The 18,122-nt window shown below is 40.2% G+C and overlaps 1 protein-coding gene across 1 annotated transcript in view; it reads right to left on the bottom strand.

Annotated features, from left to right (window-relative positions):
- Positions 1 to 18,122, bottom strand: part of pkd1a (polycystic kidney disease 1a) — an 87,526-nt gene that overhangs the window by 2,143 nt on the left and 67,261 nt on the right. The window contains exons 39-55 of the mRNA XM_085355081.1: positions 17,798 to 18,008; positions 17,573 to 17,699; positions 17,354 to 17,464; positions 17,186 to 17,235; positions 16,612 to 16,826; positions 14,482 to 14,560; positions 14,275 to 14,390; positions 13,158 to 13,360; positions 10,378 to 10,572; positions 10,125 to 10,264; positions 9,642 to 9,772; positions 9,246 to 9,357; positions 8,739 to 8,864; positions 7,288 to 7,459; positions 6,907 to 7,197; positions 2,871 to 3,005; positions 51 to 374 (exon numbers count right to left, since the gene is read on the bottom strand). Coding sequence (XP_085211207.1) covers positions 51 to 374; positions 2,871 to 3,005; positions 6,907 to 7,197; positions 7,288 to 7,459; positions 8,739 to 8,864; positions 9,246 to 9,357; positions 9,642 to 9,772; positions 10,125 to 10,264; positions 10,378 to 10,572; positions 13,158 to 13,360; positions 14,275 to 14,390; positions 14,482 to 14,560; positions 16,612 to 16,826; positions 17,186 to 17,235; positions 17,354 to 17,464; positions 17,573 to 17,699; positions 17,798 to 18,008 — 2,738 coding nt within the window. The remainder of the gene's footprint in view (positions 1 to 50; positions 375 to 2,870; positions 3,006 to 6,906; positions 7,198 to 7,287; positions 7,460 to 8,738; positions 8,865 to 9,245; positions 9,358 to 9,641; positions 9,773 to 10,124; positions 10,265 to 10,377; positions 10,573 to 13,157; positions 13,361 to 14,274; positions 14,391 to 14,481; positions 14,561 to 16,611; positions 16,827 to 17,185; positions 17,236 to 17,353; positions 17,465 to 17,572; positions 17,700 to 17,797; positions 18,009 to 18,122) is intronic.

Raw genomic sequence — 18,122 nt, 5'->3', positions numbered from 1 at the left:
AAATAAAGCAACAAAAATTGTCCTTAACAGATATGAATTAGAATTTGTACCTCTTTGGCCCGACTGAGTCCCATCCACATTTTGAGTCTTCTGAGGAACAGTTCGACCATCTCGTAGTCTTGCAGATCCACTGCTGGGCGGTATAGTTCTGCCCGTGCACGCCGGTAGTTCCTCAGTAAAACAGAAGTGACCAACCACAGCAACACCAGGCGAAATATAGCAAAGCTTATGTGGAACAGCAGTGCAGAGAAAGTGCTGGGACCAGTAATTATCCAGGCAGGACGCCATGACAACAAGCCACACCAACCGGAACCCAGTAAGGACAGACTGGCTGAGATCACGTTGCTGTAGCCGTCCAACACAGAGTGGAAGAGCTGGAATGGAAAAAAGTTTCCTTTTTATCAATTCTAAGACAATATTTGAAAAATAATAAATGTAAACATTACTGATGCAGTATGAGGAAAAGCTACTGATCATGTGATGGGCACATGATGAGTGGTAGGCAATGCATCTTTTTGGAATAGGGAACTCAAACCAACCGGTTACCAGCTGGTTGTATTTCGGTTATATCCCTATATAAAATTTTTATTTCAAATCTATGAGGTTCTGTCTGATTCTGAATGTAAATATTCAATATGAATTTGAGATGACAATAGAATCGAATAGCCCTTTATTGTCACATGTACAATGAAATTGTGGGTGCTCCACACTAGTTGTGCAAGAATAAAACTGAAATAGTAAGATGGCAGGAACAAATAACAAACAGGAGAAATATATACTAAACAAGAGCAAGGCACACAATAGAGGAGGGGTTGCAAAGTGCTTAGAAGTAGTGCAAACGACTTGATGTAAATAGAGGCCGTGTCTGAGTGATAAGGGTTACTCGGACTATGGCTCAGATTGGTAGGGTGGGTGTGTGCGTGTGTCTGAATGGCCCAGGGGAAGAAGCTGGTTGTGAATCTGGAGGTCTGGCACCTGATTGACCTCAGCGGATGGGATGCAAGGGGTCACCTGTGATGGCCCATGGGCAGGAGGAGCTGGCAATGGCCTCCAGGGGTGGAAGAAGGCAGCCAGTGATTTTTTTTTTGGGCAGATTTGTACTATTCAGTGAACTGCCACATCATCACAAACAGATTCCATGTAAATTTTATGACCTCAATCAAACACAAACTGATAGCAAACCAACTCCATCTTACTGCTGTTTTAACACAGTCTTGACACACCAAAGGCCCTGTGAACCCAACTGTGAGTGGTCGCAGATCTGGTCTGTACCCAAAGTCACTCTTTCAAAAGCAACAAGAGTGCAAGATAACTGCACACCTTTTCAATAACTATGGTCATTGTAGGAGCCATATGAGTTGTTCCTTTTTGACTAAGTGGGTTGGTTTAAATGGACTCACTGTATTGGTGCACGGGTGTGGGGCGTGTCTCATGGGTGTGGTAGATGATAAATGTGGTTGCACTCACCTGTTCACGGCACCTGATGTTGATGAGCAGAAAGGTCGGGTGAGCATGAGGCAAAACTTTCTGTTGAGCGCAGCTTGAATGATTTTGATGTATTTTGACTGTAACTTGATGGTTTTTGTATATTTGTGCACTAATTGATGCCATAGGCCAAATTGTAAGTTGGCATTGTAATTAGTACAGTTATTTGTTTGTGCAATCTGTGCATTTGTCTAATAGTTAATCCCATGTGCTGATTTATATATTGGACAGTTGCATGTGGAATAAAAGGAGCAAATGGTACAGAAGTGTATTTTATGCGTTTGTTGTTGCGCGTCATCTGTGTCCTCATGTTTAGCCTGCCGCGGCCATAGGTTGGAGGAGCCGCAACAGTCATGCCATGGCATCCAACCACATTTTTGAGCCAAACGGTTATTTTAACACAGACTTCATTAAGAAGAATGTAGGCATACGGTACTTCTGCAGTGGCTTCACTTTTCAGACCCTTAAGCTAATCGATCTTTTATATACAGTCCATGCTTCTAGCAGCATGAGTAATTACACAAATACTCTTGGATGGCTTGTTGTGAACTGTCTTAGTCTATTTGTATTGCTGTGGCCCTCTTCTCACCTGCCAAAGCAGTGATTGCTGGTTGATGTAAAACTACTGGCACACCTAGTAGGAATGTGGCCAGAGACCGTTAAACTGTGAAGTTCAAAGCATTTAACAGATGTTGACAGACTTCATCAGTAGTTGCAAGTTTGTTTGGCAAGAGTGTAAATGATGTTAATTTGTATAGCTGTGCTCCACAAAAGAGCTTAATAGTTTGGCAGTTTTTGGCTCTTTTCTTAAATATTATTAATCATCTTACTCTTCTATCATCTGGAAATGTCATGAAACACAATTATACTCCAGTTCTGAAGGGCTCTCTAAAAAAAAGAATTGAAGGGAACATAATGTCTAAATAAAGAACAGTTAAAAGTCTGTTGGATGAAGCGATGCCATTTACACAGCAGAGACATTCTGCAGGTCATTATTTATTCCGTGCTGGTTTGAATAAATGATTCAAATATTGAATAAATGCTATTGTCATAATGTTCTCGTTCAGTAAAGCTGTTTGGCAGCAAGGAAGCACAGATGCTTTCATGGTGTAACAATAAGAGCAAAGCTGTATTATGCAATCTGTGCAAAAGAGCAGGTTTATTTGAAATTCTCTAAAGAAAGTGAACTGTAGCCATGACAATGAAAGTGAACAGACCAAAAACAAGTAAACTGAACAACCTCGTGGGTGGACACACTTTGACAAGGTTATGTGCTGAGACAATGTGGACTGAATTTACAGTTTATTTGGTGTGCGCACATGTGTGTGCGGGGGAGAAGCCGAGCCAGAGAAAAACAGAATGAACAGAGAAGAGAAAAAACTGACCAGGTGTCCCGTGTGTGAGTAAGCCAGCACCAACAGCAGTAACGCCAGAGCAACTCCCAGCAGCTCCCAGACTGAGCGCCGCAGAGCTCTGCCAAATACGGCCCACTCACGGAGAAACCGCAACTGGTGGGACGCCTGCATGAGCAAGGACACAGAGAGAGGGAGAGCAGGGAAACAGAAAGCAAAAATATGTGTTTGGGAAAAAAAAGTTATCTTGTAATTAAATCTAATTTAGCCAAAGGACACAAATGTTTCTCCATCACAAACACGTTTGGAGCCATTTTGAGTTTGTAATATAATGATGTGTGTAGAAACAGTCGTACCTTTCTCACAAAATAAGGGCGAATGCAAAAGTACCAGCAAATTAATAAAATATTGAGAAAAAGAGCTTCCTAATAAAATATGTTATGTAAGAAGTGTTTCCACATTGAGCTCCGGCTTCAGCCTACAGTTTATCAGACACTATTTTGTTCTTTACATTTAATTTAAAAGCTCTTTGCTTACTTACGCAGTTCTATAAGCACTCTTTTTGTTTCTTTTAGTCTGGAAAACTGGAAATAATACGCATTTCTTTTAAAGATGTTTACATTTTCTAAGCCAGCCTCATTCTTAGTGCGTACACACGGTCAGAGTTCTAAATTTGTACTGTAAGAAAATACAGATTCTGGGTTTATGCAAAACTTTGATTTGTGGTTTAAGCACAGTTTTGTGTATATGTTGTGTTTATGAATGTGGCCCGCTGCATTGATCACTGCCAATCAAAAACAACCTAATTAATGGATTTAAACAGCCATCACAAAGCAACAACAAAAATTAAGCTTAACTGCTTCAGCTTACTTCCATTTAGATATATGGGCAGAAACTAATAAATATATTTACATATATTTATTAGTTTCAGATGTAGCCATTCTTGTATTTTGCTTGTTTACATTATTGTATTTTGCACAACTCTGTTGCTTGTGAAGCTCGCACACAAGAATTTCACTCACATGTGCTGTACCAATGTACCTGCACATGTGATGTGACAATAAAAAGTGATTTGATTTAGTTGTGTTTACTTTAACAACTTTAACATTCATGTTTTGCCTCTTTAAAAATAAAAAGGGCAAAAGAATATGCTTATTATTGCATATTGTTAGTTATGCTTTTTGTTCCTTCTTATTTCGCTTTGTGAGGCATCTTATCTGTCACACACTTTGAACTGTATTTATACATTTAAAGACTATTTAAACTATTGTTGACACAAAACAATTGAAAAATTGAGTTGGATACATTTTTTATTTTTATTTTTTTATCCAGGCTGTACTCCAACTCTTGTCCTATGACTGTTGCCAATTCAAGGCCCATATGCCCTATGACACTGGGATAGGCTCCACCCCCCTCCAACCCTGATAAGAATAAGCAGCAGAAGATGGATAATACTGGGTTCATTTGTTAGAGTCTCAAACCTAAGCATCAGTTCTTCTCATAAGCCTAGTTTATGGTCGTCACATTGGTGGTGATGTCACTATAGCTTCGCCACTGCTGCTTGAGGGAACGCCGTCTTCTCTGCAGTCTCTCAGAAACTTTCGATAATCTGAAAATGTCTGCTGACACGTCAATGAAATGTCTTCTCTCTGGCAAACCACGTCACAAAAATAAGAGCTGAAACCAAAATGACACCAAATCGTGGTGCGTCCCGGTGACTGTGACGTCACTACTGTCAAATGAGTATAAAACAGGCTTTAAGTTACATGTGCTGATAAATCTGAACAAACTGTCAGAGGTTAAAACACACAAAGACATTTCCTGTATTTCCATTATAGGTTATTTTATTTTGGTTAGCTTTATGAGCAGAACTTTATTTGTTTTTTCTCATTTAAAAACAAAACTTTACCTACAATGGCCTTGATGTTACAGAGATCGATTGGTAATGAAGACGTCGCAAATGTTAAATGTATACGCTCTTTATTTTCCTGCAGCTTTCAGCAAACATCGCTTCATCTTTAATAATCAACCGTGTGCTTGTTTGGGACTATTTTAGCTGTGAATTAACACAGACTTAGTTGATTAGTGAAGATTTACAACAGCAGCATTGTGTCTGTGAGAATGACTCTGTCAGCCAGAGCAACTTAACGACACACTGATGCTGTGTTTAATTATTTCAGAGATAACAAAGGAGCGCTACAGCGATAGTGATAATTGCTTCCACAGACAATAATCAAACCTATACTGAAAAAGGACAATCTTGACAAGACACAAATGAACAACTACAGGCCGATCTCAAATCTCCCGTTTTTAAGTAAGATCATTGAAAAAGCAGTTTCTCAACAGCTCAGTTACTTCTTAAAACAGAATAATTGCTACGATGCCTTCCAGTCAGGTTTTAGACAGAACCACAGCACTGAAACCGCTCTGACCAAAGTGTTTAATGACATATGTCTGAATACAGACAGTGGAAAAATGTCAGTCCTAGTTTTACTGGATCTCAGTGCAGCATTTGATACAGTTGACCACAACATATTACTCAAACGACTGGAGAACTGGACAGGTCTTTCAGGAACTGTACTAAACTGGTTCAAAACATACTTAGAAAACAGGAAATACTTTGTATCAATAGGTAACTTCACATCTGAGCAGACAAGTATCACATGTGGAGTTCCCCAAGGTTCCATCTTGGGACCCCTTCTGTTTAACATCTACATGCTCCCACTGGCACAGATTATAAACAACAACAAAATAAACTATCACAGCTATGCAGATGACACACAAATATATATCACAATGTCACCAGGAGATCAAGGCCCTGTACAGGCTCTTGGTAAATGCATTGAGGAAATCAATGACTGGTTGTGCCACAATTTTCTCCAGCTAAACAAAAACAAAACTGAGGTAATAGTCTTTGGCGCCAAAGAAAACCGATTACAGGTCACCAGAGAACTTCAATCTATACATCTAAAAACCACAAACCAGGCGAGAAATTTGGGTGTAGTGATGGATGCAGACCTAAACTGGAAAAACACATTAAGACAATAACAAAGTCAGCTTACTATCACCTCAAGAATATATCAAGGATAAAAGATCTGATGTCTCAACAGGACCTGGAAAAACTAGTCCATGCATTCATCTTTAGTAGGCTTGATTACTGTAACAGCATCTTTACAGGTCTACCTAAAAAATCAGTCAGACAACTACAGCTCATTCAGAACTCTGCTGCTCGAGTCCTCACTAAGACCAAAAAAGTGGACCACATCAGTCCAGCTCTGAGGTCCTTACACTGGCTGCCTGTCCGTCAGAGGATAGACTTTAAAGTTCTGATGCTGGTCTATAAAGCTCTGAATGGTTTAGGACCAAAATACATCAATGACCTCCTGACCCAGTATGAACCATCCAGATCCCTCAGGTCATCTGGATCCGGTCTTTTATCAGTTCCCAGAGTCAGAACCAGACACGGAGAAGCTGCATTCAGCTTTTATGCTCCTTATATCTGGAACAAACTCCCAGAAAGCCTCAGATCAGCTGAAACACTCAGTTTATTTAAATCCAGGTTGAAGACTCACCTGTTCTCAGCTGCATTTGAATAAAGCACCAAATCCACACTTTAAGCTTAAATTTCAAAACTTACATTTAACTACTGATTTTATCTACTGTTCTGATTTTATCTGTTTTGATTTTATATACTGTTGTTTGTTTGTTTGTTTGTTAATTAGTTAGTTTATTTGCTTGTTTTATTCCATTTTAAATCATGCTTTTTATTTGTTCTTGTTTCTAATGTCTCTGTAAAGCACTTTGAATCACCTTGTTGTTGAATTGTGCTATACAAATAAACTTGCCTTGCCTTGCCTATTGATATTAGATTCATTTCATTGCTGCTTTTTGGTCTTAGATTGGATTTGTTGTCAATAAGAAGTCAAAATCATTACAATTGTTTTCTAAAACGTGAATAATGTTTCTTTCCTCTTCAACGCATTCCCAGATCGTTATACAAGCAAAAATGTCATAAACAACATGCAACATATTTGTAAAATTACCCTGGATTCCTCTCTTTCTTTCTTACCTTGAGTACCAGTATGAACAACAGCAAGGCAGACATGACGGTGTACATCTGAGTCTGTCTGGCCAGGGGGTAGAAATCTGTGAAGGTATCCCGAGGGTGCTTCAGGTATGATGTCCATTGCTGTTTAGCTATTATGCAGCGGCACAGGTGTATTCCGAATACAGACGCTGCTAGAGACAGTTTACAGATACCCAGGAGTCTCCAGGCTGACAGCAGGTACCTATAGCCTTCTCTGAGGAAGCCCAATATGCCCCGAACGAGGAAATACAACACCAAGGCGAGGAGGATGATCTGGAACCACAAAGTGCCATTTTAAAAATGATACTAAAGGGAAAACGAAACAGCTGTAGTTCAAGGATTCATGGTTATGGGAATGTTTACCATTAGAAGAAGCTGCAGGTCCAGCCCTGTGATTGGCCACAATGTGATGACAATGAGGTCAAAGCTGGACTGGGCACGCTCAGAGACTGGGAACTCAAACAGGAAGGAAAAGACGGCCAGCAGGTTTGTGTTTACGTTATATAGAGAGAATTCCACAAACACGGCGCGAGTCCTATAAACATGAACACAACAAAACACGCAGTTAGTGCACATGATAAGATCAGGAGCCCACATTTAAGCTGATAACAGTATTTGGTCATTTAAATTTCTGATTTACTGGCCCCACTGATATATCGGGCTCTAACCAAGCATCAAAATATTTCACATAGTTTCGGTCAGGTATCTGTTTTGATACTTTGATACTTCGTTGAGCTGATTATGTTATAGGTTTAGTTTGTTAGAAGAATGACACTAACAATTATTGACAGGTTTACATGAAAATTCTTCCAGATGTGGGTCTTGGCCCAACTTAGAAGTGATTAACTTCTGGAATTGATCTGGGACCATAATTTTTTTTTGGAAGGATTTGTTTTCCAAGCGTGAGTACTTGGGGACATTTTAATGTCTTTGAGAAATTATCATCAATATATCAAAGTAGACCAGAACCAGGGCCTGAAATCATGTCCGTTGAAGGGATCTTCTGCCTTGGAGGAGGTATGTAGACTGCTCTTGTATTTTATTTATGGCAGGAAGTTTTATTTCAAATGAGAAATAAAGGGTACAAACAAAAAATGATTTGACGCAATTTTACTGAGTTATCATTCTTAGAAACAGTTGTTAAATGTTAGCCAACATTCTCAGTGCATTCAGCACTGGATTGTTTTCTGTGTCTTATTTTGATGTTTCATGTTTTACTGATTGTGCAGTGCTTTAATTACTGCAGGCTCCGGGGCAAATTGAGAAAACAGCTCATGATCTGACAGTAAACCTCCGCTCAAGATTTCTAAAGCAAAGGCCGCAGTTGTGTTTGATTCCAAACATTGTGAAATTATTAGCACAATAACATGAACCCAGTTTCTACTCCCTTGCAAATTGCCCCTAAATTTTGGAACAACCTGGTCAATGAAATCAATGAGCATGACCTCTTTCAGGTCATATTCTCACTCCCTCACTGCCAGATGATCTCACCCTTCGCTGGACCGGAAAGCATTTGTTTTTGGTCTTGGGCAAGGTTGGCATACACACCAGATGTGCAGCATGCCAACATCCAAGTGAACTCCACGTGGGCCAAAATATGGCATGTTTAACTGTTTACTGGACTGAACCAACTGGACTTTGCAGGTCAAACTGGCTCAGCTCAGTCCACAGCCACTGGTGTGAGTACATGTTTAAAAAATGCAAAACACTGTGCTGTCCTGAACAATACAAAGGAAAATGTGTTTTAATTATTTTGCTGTAACTCAGACTTTACATGTCCTACTGCTGTAGTCATGTCTTCACATGATCACTACCTAGAGTCGAGCCAGTGCAGCTGTTGCAGCTGCTTTAAGGAGGAGGCGGCTTCTTCCAGGCTTCTGTTCAGCTGGTGAACCACATCTCTGCTGTTATACACCCCCATCCGATCCAAACGCCACACCCTTGGAAAACGTGTGGGAGAAATTACAAAAGAGAAAGAAGTGAACAGGGGACATCAAAGAAAGCCAGATGTTAAAAACAAAACTAAGCAGAACATTAACATCCACCAGCTTGTCGTCAACCCATTTAGAATTAGATTTTGAGTTCATATCTACACCTTTTATGGATTTTTGCCTATTTGGCATAGCCAAATGGAAAAGCTCATAAAAGAAATCTGCAAGTCCAAAATGCATGTATGAGACTTTATCTGAAAAGTAATATCTTCCGTTTTCTCTTAGTCTATCTCTAACGCTAAACAGGTTACCAATGACCTGCAAATTAACAATAGTTAATAACTTTTAATAGCCACACAGACACAAGCAGGTTTTCAATAATTTCCTTACCAATCTGAATCCATGGCACCAAAAACTGTACTATTATCCTCTTCTTTACTTGGAGATATGACCAAGTTCTTTCCCCAGAGAGATGATGTGTTTTCTGACCTAAGAGAATCTGCTAATGGAAAAGTTTTGAAAAGATTACAATGACGTCCATCTGCATTTATTTCATCAGTTTACCCAGAAAAAAAGAATGCAATCATAAAACGCAATTCAGATAATAGTCAGGATCCTGAAATATTAAACATTATGTCTCTGACTCAGTAGTACTACTGAAGAAAGCTACACAAAGAAGCAAAAAATAGATTCAATAAGTCTGAGATGTGCTCTGTCAAAGAGCTCTGATGTAGCTCCAAACAAGTTCACATCTCAGTAAAGATAGTGGCCACAAAGAAATCTCACCCTGTGCGTCACGGATTTGTCTGAGCCTCAATGTGCCGAGTAACACGCTTCCTGTGTCTCTCAAGAGGGCAGACTCATCCAGGAGCCGTGGCAACATGGAGTCATGCAGCCACGCTAGAACATCTTCTCGGCTAAAAAAACCCAAAAACACAAGGAAGGTTATTTGTCCCACGCGGACAAACAGGCTGAAGAGGAACATACAGGATGGTCGTGCCCACTCAGTAAGACTTAACACTATAATAGAAGACACTCTAGAGCTGAGCACAGGTAGTTTGTGATAGAATTTCACATCTGATCTCTTTTATTTTAAAGAAAATGACAAAATCAGGTGAAATCCTGAGAGAAAATCTGCTGCCATAAAATCCTTCCTAAGACTTCTCACAGTCTTATGAGCAAGTCAGCCTTTACAAATGAGAGCAGCAACAAGGTTTTGGAAACATTAAACCACGAAAATATTCCAGCTCTATTCATGTACATTCATACCTGCTGATGTTGTGGTACTCGGGTGTGTGTAGGGCTCGCTGCAGCTGAGTGCGCAGCCTGAGGCTGTGAGTGTCTTTGGCTGAGTCGGAATAGTTGAGAAGCACAACGACCAACAGGAAAAACATATAGACCAGAAAATTCTGAAAATAAGAGAAAAGAATTCTGTTATTGATCACCATTTAAAGATTTAAATATTGAAAGGAGACTCCAGCATCATCTCTCTCTAACCCACTATATTCTCTTCTTCACTGACCTTCAGCATCGTGTGCAGCATGTGGACCTTGCGGGCCTGGTGTCGGGCCTGAGACAGAGCAAAGCCCTGTGGAGGTCTCACCCTCGGTACCCGCTGGACCACTCTCTCCACCCTGGGGAACTCCACCAGCACATCCTGGTCCTCAGGACGCAGCCGGCGCACACACAGTGCGTAGTAAACTGCTTCACACAGCACCTGTGGGGCACATGGCAGATAACTTGTTATGCTAGGCAACCAATTTCAAAGTCCAGAATTTTGATGTTGCATTTACTCAACCCAAAGTCAAATGTGTGGTCCAAATCGATCCACTCTAAGGAACATTGGACAACCTACTATTAACACAACAACAGCCAGATGGCAATTTAGTGAAAATGGGTGTCTGAGACATTGAAAATATAGAAAAATCTTGTGGGAACAATCAACTTGTCCTTTCTGAACTCATCTCAAACATTTTAAGGGTCCAAAGTGGTGCAATAATACATTCTCTAACCCTGCTTTAAGTGTGTTTTTGACACTTAATGGTACTGTAACAACATAACATTATCAGGTTCTGAAGATGGTGTGGTGAATGTATGCCTTTTTAGATTCACAGCAGATATATGAAACAGCCTCAAGCAGCCAAACTGGCTCTAAAAGCGAATCAATCCCCATAGACGCCCACGTTAAAACCCCCAACATTACTGAAGCAAGAAAAAAATGTTTAAAACATCTTTAAATACTCTAAAGTTAAGGACATGCGTGCTTTGACTAACACGTCCAAATAAAGTACTTCTGGATCAAGAAAAAAACCAAGACAGCAGTGAGCAAAACACTAAAAATGAGATTTCACAAAGGACTCTTCAAAATAATGGCTGATGTCATGGTGACCACATCTGTCTTTTATACAGTGTATGAGCTGCTGTCTTCATTTGGGGGCACTGTATCTTGTCACTTCACTTTAATTCAATTGATATAGGCCCAAATGACAACAAGAGTTTTATATTGTAAGTTAAAGAACATACAATAATACAGAGAAAACCCCAACAATCAAACAACTCCAGTGACTTGGCATGTACAGTGGGGCAAAAAAGTATTTAGTCAGCCACCGATTGTGCAAGTTCCCCCACTTAAAATGATGACAGAGGTCAGTAATTTGCACCAGAGGTACACTTCAACTGTGAGAGACAGAATGTGAAAAAAAAATCCATGAATCCACATGGTAGGATTTGTAAAGAATTTATTCGTAAATCAGGGTGGAAAATAAGTATTTGGTCAATAACAAAAATACAACCCAATACTTTGTAACATAACCTTTGTTGGCAATAACAGAGGTCAAACGTTTACTATAGGTCTTTACCAGGTTTGCACACACAGTAGCTGGTATTTTGGCCCATTCCTCCATGCAGATCTTCTCGAGAGCAGTGATGTTTTGGGGCTGTCGCCGAGCAACACGGACTTTCAACTCCCGCCACAGATTTTCTATGGGGTTGAGGTCTGGAGACTGGCTAGGCCACTCCAGGACTTTCAAATACTTCTTACGGAGCCACTCCTTTGTTGCCCGGGCGGTGTGTTTTGGATCATTGTCATGTTGGAAGACCCAGCCTCGTTTCATCTTCAAAGTTCTCACTGATGGAAGGAGGTTTTGGCTTAAAATCTCACGATACATGGCCCCATTCATTCTGTCCTTAACACGGATCAGTCGTCCTGTCCCCTTGGCAGAAAAACAGCCCCATAGCATGATGTTTCCACCCCCATGCTTCACAGTAGGTATGGTGTTCTTGGGATGCAACTCAGTATTCTTCCTCCTCCAAACACGACGAGTTGAGTTTATACCAAAAAGTTCTACTTTGGTTTCATCTGACCACATGACATTCTCCCAATCCTCTGCTGTATCATCCATGTGCTCTCTGGCAAACTTCAGACGGGCCTGGACATGCACTGGCTTCAGCAGCGGAACACGTCTGGCACTGCGGGATTTGATTCCCTGCCGTTGTAGTGTGTTACTGATGGTGACCTTTGTTACTTTGGTCCCAGCTCTCTGCAGGTCATTCACCAGGTCCCCCCGTGTGGTTCTGGGATCTTTGCTCACCGTTCTCATGATCATTTTGACCCCACGGGATGAGATCTTGCGTGGAGCCCCAGATCGAGGGAGATTATCAGTGATCTTGTATGTCTTCCATTTTCTGATGATTGCTCCCACAGTTGATTTTTTCACACCAAGCTGCTTGCCTATTGTAGATTCACTCTTCCCAGTCTGGTGCAGGTCTACAATACTTTTCCTGGTGTCCTTCGAAAGCTCTTTGGTCTTGGCCATGGCGGAGTTTGGAGTCTGACTGTTTGAGGTTGTGGACAGGTGTCTTTTATACAGATGATGAGTTCAAACAGGTGCCATTCATACAGGTAACGAGTGGGGGACAGAAAAGCTTCTTACAGAAGACGTTACAGGTCTGTGAGAGCCAGAGATTTTCCTTGTTTGAGGTGACCAAATACTTATTTTCCACCCTGATTTACGAATAAATTCTTTACAAATCCTACCATGTGAATTCATGGATTTTTTTTCACATTCTGTCTCTCACAGTTGAAGTGTACCTCTGGTGCAAATTACTGACCTCTGTCATCATTTTAAGTGGGGGAACTTGCACAATCGGTGGCTGACTAAATAATTTTTTGCCCCACTGTAGTTGGGAAAAAATGGGAAGAAAAAAACTCTTAACAGGAAGAAACCTCTGGAAAAACCAGGGAGAGGCTGAGACAGGACAAAAGACACACTATGAAATCTTTGCAAAACCACGTGTCTTTACCTTAATTGGCTCCAACAGTAGAAATGAGCAGAAGAAACTAGCAAAGCAGGAGATTAACCACATCATGGCAACATTCTGACTGAACCCATAGCCAGCCCAAACTGAAACACCATTGGCCAGAGCGATTCCTGCCCAGCTGCCCCACATGGCAGCACGTCCACACCAAGGTGGAAACCGTCTTGGACGACACACATCTGTTACAACTGTGAAAAGAAGAATACGGTGCCAAAGACAAAACAAATACAAATCATCAGGCACTGAAAACTTTAGGAAGTATTTAAGCGTAAAACTACTTAACTGAAAAAAACGAGCATTTTAATGATCCTTTTAGACTCTTTGAAGGTTATTTTGCACTTGGCAAAAGAAAGCAGAGTTCTTGGAGACTTTGAGTCTTCAAGGACTTCAAAGTCTTTTCGATTAGTAATGTAATTAGTAAATATATCAAGTTTCCAGAGAAAGAATAAATGACATTGTAAGTTTGATGCCTTTTCAATTTACCTTTTCTATCGCAACCAAGGACATATGTCACTTATTAAACATTGAGACTGCAAAACGAAAGCACAATGCACACACACACGCTGGTTTCACATCAAAGCACAACTATAAAGGCTCAGTCACACATCTGGCAGTACAAGACTGATTACTCTGTGAAAGTAACAGCCTTTTTTCTTTTTAAGAGTAATCACCAAACTTTGCTTTACCTAATGAGAGTTATAAGCCTTCTAAAACCCTTGGATAGGTGATTTATGTGTCCTCTCTTACTAATCTAAACAAAGAGACAGCAGGAAACTTTAAAAATAGAACATCTATGGGGGCAAATAACATCTGGATGGTCTTTTAAAGGGACAGTTCAAATCAAAATGTAAAAATCAAATCTTGAATATTTTTTCCCTGGGCTGTAGTACTATTTATTATAAAAGTCTGCCTTCTCTTAATTTCTATTTTACAAGTCAGTATTTTACAAATAAAATATTTAATTTTGAGAATAATTTTCTGAATAAACTATGAATCTTTAAAATTTGGTGAGACTGTTTAGTGCATTCCTAATTGTAATTCTTCAAAGTTTAATCAGTAAATTTGAATTTTACTAGATAATTCAAACTGCCTGCACACACACCTGTGTTTGAGGTGAAGGCTGTCTTTGGTGGGTCCCGCCTCACAGATTCCAGAAGAAGAGGGTCATTCAGCTTTGTCAGGAGAATCACTTCAGTCTTATCTTCAAAAATGCTCGACCTGCGACACAAACAGTGGCAACACAAAATCAAGCGAATCTACACAGGTCTCAAACGATTCTGGGGAATTCCTTGTCCAGAATATAACTTACAGGTCAGCCATCTCGCTTTCATCTGCCTGAGGAAAGAAGTTCTGTCCGTCTGCCAGTATGTGCTTGATCAGATCTTCATCTATAAGAAGACAGTGTGAAACTGGATCATCATACACATTCATTAAATTCAGTCACTAAACGAACTCGCTGCCATGTCTTTCTGGGGTTTCTGAAATGTAACGTGTTAACTTTTCTCAGTTATTAACATGGTCATAACCGATCCAACTACTCAGCTATGACAGAAAACCGCTACTGAAGATGCGCTCTATGATTACAGACACAATTTGTGTAATTCTGCCTCTCTGCACTACCTCCGAGGATTTTAAACCAAACAATCAATCTGTGATTGAAGTGACTTTAATCTTTAATTCAAGGGGCTTTAAAGAAGATTTGCATGAACTATTCAGGAATTACAGCAATTTTTACAAGAGTCAAAAAAGAGTCAAAAAGAAGCAGTTTCATGGCCTGTTTTCTTGTTATTTCATGACAAATCAAGCAGAATATCTTGAAGCTGATTCAAAGCATTGAATTGGTATTTTGTAGTTTTTCAGTGTAATGTTGAAATGTAATGTTTCTACTTCCTTTAGGGTCTGTATGATCCTCCTTTGTTGCACCAAACCTCTTCATATGCTTCTCCTGAGGCCTCTTTTCCCCTTGTTTGGCAGCTCCATATTCATACATCATACACACACATTTTTCTAGTATATCCACTGTCCCTCCTCTGTACATGTCCAAATCTTAGCCTTGCTTCTCTAATTTTGTCTAGGTGGCTGCAGTAAAACCCCGGCAGAGCATCACAGTGGAGGAAGTACAGTCCCTCGCTATAACGCGGTTCACTTTTCGTGGCCTCGCTGTTTCGCAGATTTTTTATTTGTGGAATTTTGCATGTTTTTGGGTTGTTGGTTTTTTTAACAGCGCATTGTGTTCTGCATCCTGTTTGGCTGTGGACCATTGTCAATTAATCTCCTCCATGCCGTGTCACCTGTACAGTACAGAATGTGTTCAGCTTGTCAAATTTACATAAATCTTCGATCCCTAGCAGTGTGACTCTGAAGTGCTGAAACTGAAACTGTGCTCTGAAGTGAGAAACAAAACAGTCAGATAAGTCAAACTTTACTGAACTCATTCTTCTTGCTTCCTCTACTTCTGTACCATTGAATCATTAATGTTGCATTCTCTGGCAGCTGCTCTATTAACATGTTCTGGACCTGAAAACAGGGTTTGATCTTTGTTTTCATTCTATAATACTGGACTTATTTTTCTATGAAGGTTTGAGCTTCTTGTTTAAACAAGAGAGAAAAGTGTGAAAATGTTCATGCCTGTCTGAGAAAACTGTCTAAAGTGTGTAGTGACTAGTGAGGGATTTTACAGCCTTAAAACTTCTATAATAATTGTAAAAAATAAAGTTGGCTACTTTAATTTCACCTATCACAGGTTATTTTTAGAGCGTAACTCCCGCGATAAACGAGGGACCACTGTACCGCATTTGGTGATGTCCACTGATTCTTGATGTCAACTAAAGTGCTTTTATTCAACAATCAAAAACACTCCTTGTGTTTTAAAATTATGTTCTAATTTCTTAAATAAAAACTATTGCATTACTTTTCCTAAATCCCTTGAATTCAAACTGAAAGTCCGCAGTTCAATCTCATCTTCATTTTTTGGGCATAAAATCCACTGTGGTGTGATGCAAAGACAAACCACCAAAATAACTTACTGTCCAAAAACAGTTAGACTATATGAAAATAAATGAATGATTATTTATTGTGCATTTTGTGTGTAGTTTATTTTCCTAAAAAGAAATGGAAAACAAAAAAGATGAATCTGACATTACTACTATAGTTTTTAATGCAATATTTGCTTTTATAGCCTTATTGTTTGTCTTTCTTTAGATTTTCTGCAGATATTGCTGTACATTTAATTCCACAACATTCATCAAGTGAAAATCTGCTTTCATCACATTTAGCTCAGGCCATTATGAGACACTGCATACAACTTCTAACGATCTGTTGTCCATTTATGGCCTTTTTAAGAAAACTAAATTCAGTGTTTCTGAAGTGTTTTCGCAAATATCCCACTTTTGCTCAGAAAACGTTTGATTTAATACTGCAGCCTGTTTGCTTCAGTTACCTGAAGAGGTGAAATATTTGTTGCGTTGCTCGGCGCCTTCTTCATCATCAGGGTTAAAGGCCATGTCCACACCGAGGTGCCTGCTGCCCTGACCCCTCTTCAGCCTGGGCATTCCTGCCCCGTGCCCAGCGCCTCCAACCACCGAAGTGTCACTCAGCAGCTCTGGCCAGTCCCTGTCCTCTGTCTCCTCCTCTACCATGTCCCAGCTCTCCTCACTAAAATGCACAATGAGTAATGTTTGTGACTCAGACCAACTTTAGCAAATAATTCATTTGCTCTGAAGGTCATTCCAACAAAACAAGTTTGTCAGAGAAGAATAACGTTGTTGTCATTATTCTGATAAAATTGTTGCTTTCGAATTTAGAGTTGTTTGGTGAAGAAAATGTTTCGCTCACTTCAAATTCAAAAGATAGTTATTTAAAAAAAAAAAACGTATATTTTTTTAAACTTTCACATCTCTTGCAGATCACATAAGATGAGCCATTTCCACTTTATTCGTTGATTCTCACAGCTTGCTATTCCACTACATCTGTTTTCCAACAAACAGGTCGTTACCTGAAATAAATATGCTTACCTTTTAGTTGATGGAGTGGGCAAGTCCACGTTGGTCTCCTCTGAGTTGGTCTGAGGAAACAGAGATGATGGATGGAGAGAGAGACAAACATTAATGACCTGAAAAGGTGAAAGTAGAATCTTTCCCAAATGTGACTTTTAAACCCCGTGTTTTCGTGACAGACTTTACCTCGCCATTAAAAAAGAGGAAGGAACTTCCAGCCATGGAGTTGTCCAGGAAGTCATCGATCTCCACTGACTCCTGGTCCACTTGTTGTGGCACCTGCTCCACGGTCACACACTATTGTTTACAGATACACAATGACAGAGGAAATATTCTGCTTTATCCAGGGCCTTTGAAAGACAAGAAAGCTTGATCATATATCACATTTGGTAAGGTTTGGGTTACCTTGCTGCGGCTCATTCTGAACAGCGTGAAAACAAGCAAGTAGAGAGGGTAGACGATCAGACAGGTGACCACGCCTGCTGCCACTGTCTCGCCGTTTAATGATGAAGACCTTGACACAGCCCTCGGGCTGAAGGACATGATTGCATTCATTAGAAGTTGCATGGTGGGAATTTACAAAGAGAGACAGACAAGACAAAAAAAAACCCGTCACACCCATTCACGCACCCGTATCGCTTGTCCACCACAATGCTGTACCACAGAGTGTTGGCCAACAGGAAGAGCTGGAGTAACAAAGCACAGCACGTGGCTCTCTGCAGGCGGGTGAACGGGCTCCGGGTGGGCCTCTCCCACAGCGAAACCCACAGGTGACTCTCACACAGTGCCCTCTGCAGCTCATACCGCAGGAGGCGAGGCAGCTGAAGAAGCACAGCCTCCTCTGGGAGCAAAAAATAGAAAGCGATACACTGGAGTGAACAAGCTTGCATTATGCATCAAGCAGTTGTTTTGCTACACTCAATCTTTAATTATTTAATTACACGCCACCTAATCG

The sequence above is a fragment of the Diplotaxodon limnothrissa genome, linkage group LG6 (genome assembly GCF_057381915.1).
Source record: "Diplotaxodon limnothrissa isolate DT_005_m linkage group LG6, D_limnothrissa_male_GT1.1, whole genome shotgun sequence".
NCBI classification, from domain to species: domain Eukaryota; kingdom Metazoa; phylum Chordata; class Actinopteri; order Cichliformes; family Cichlidae; genus Diplotaxodon; species Diplotaxodon limnothrissa.
Note: the sequence above shows the minus strand (reverse complement) of the source record. Positions and strands in the feature narration are given on the sequence as shown.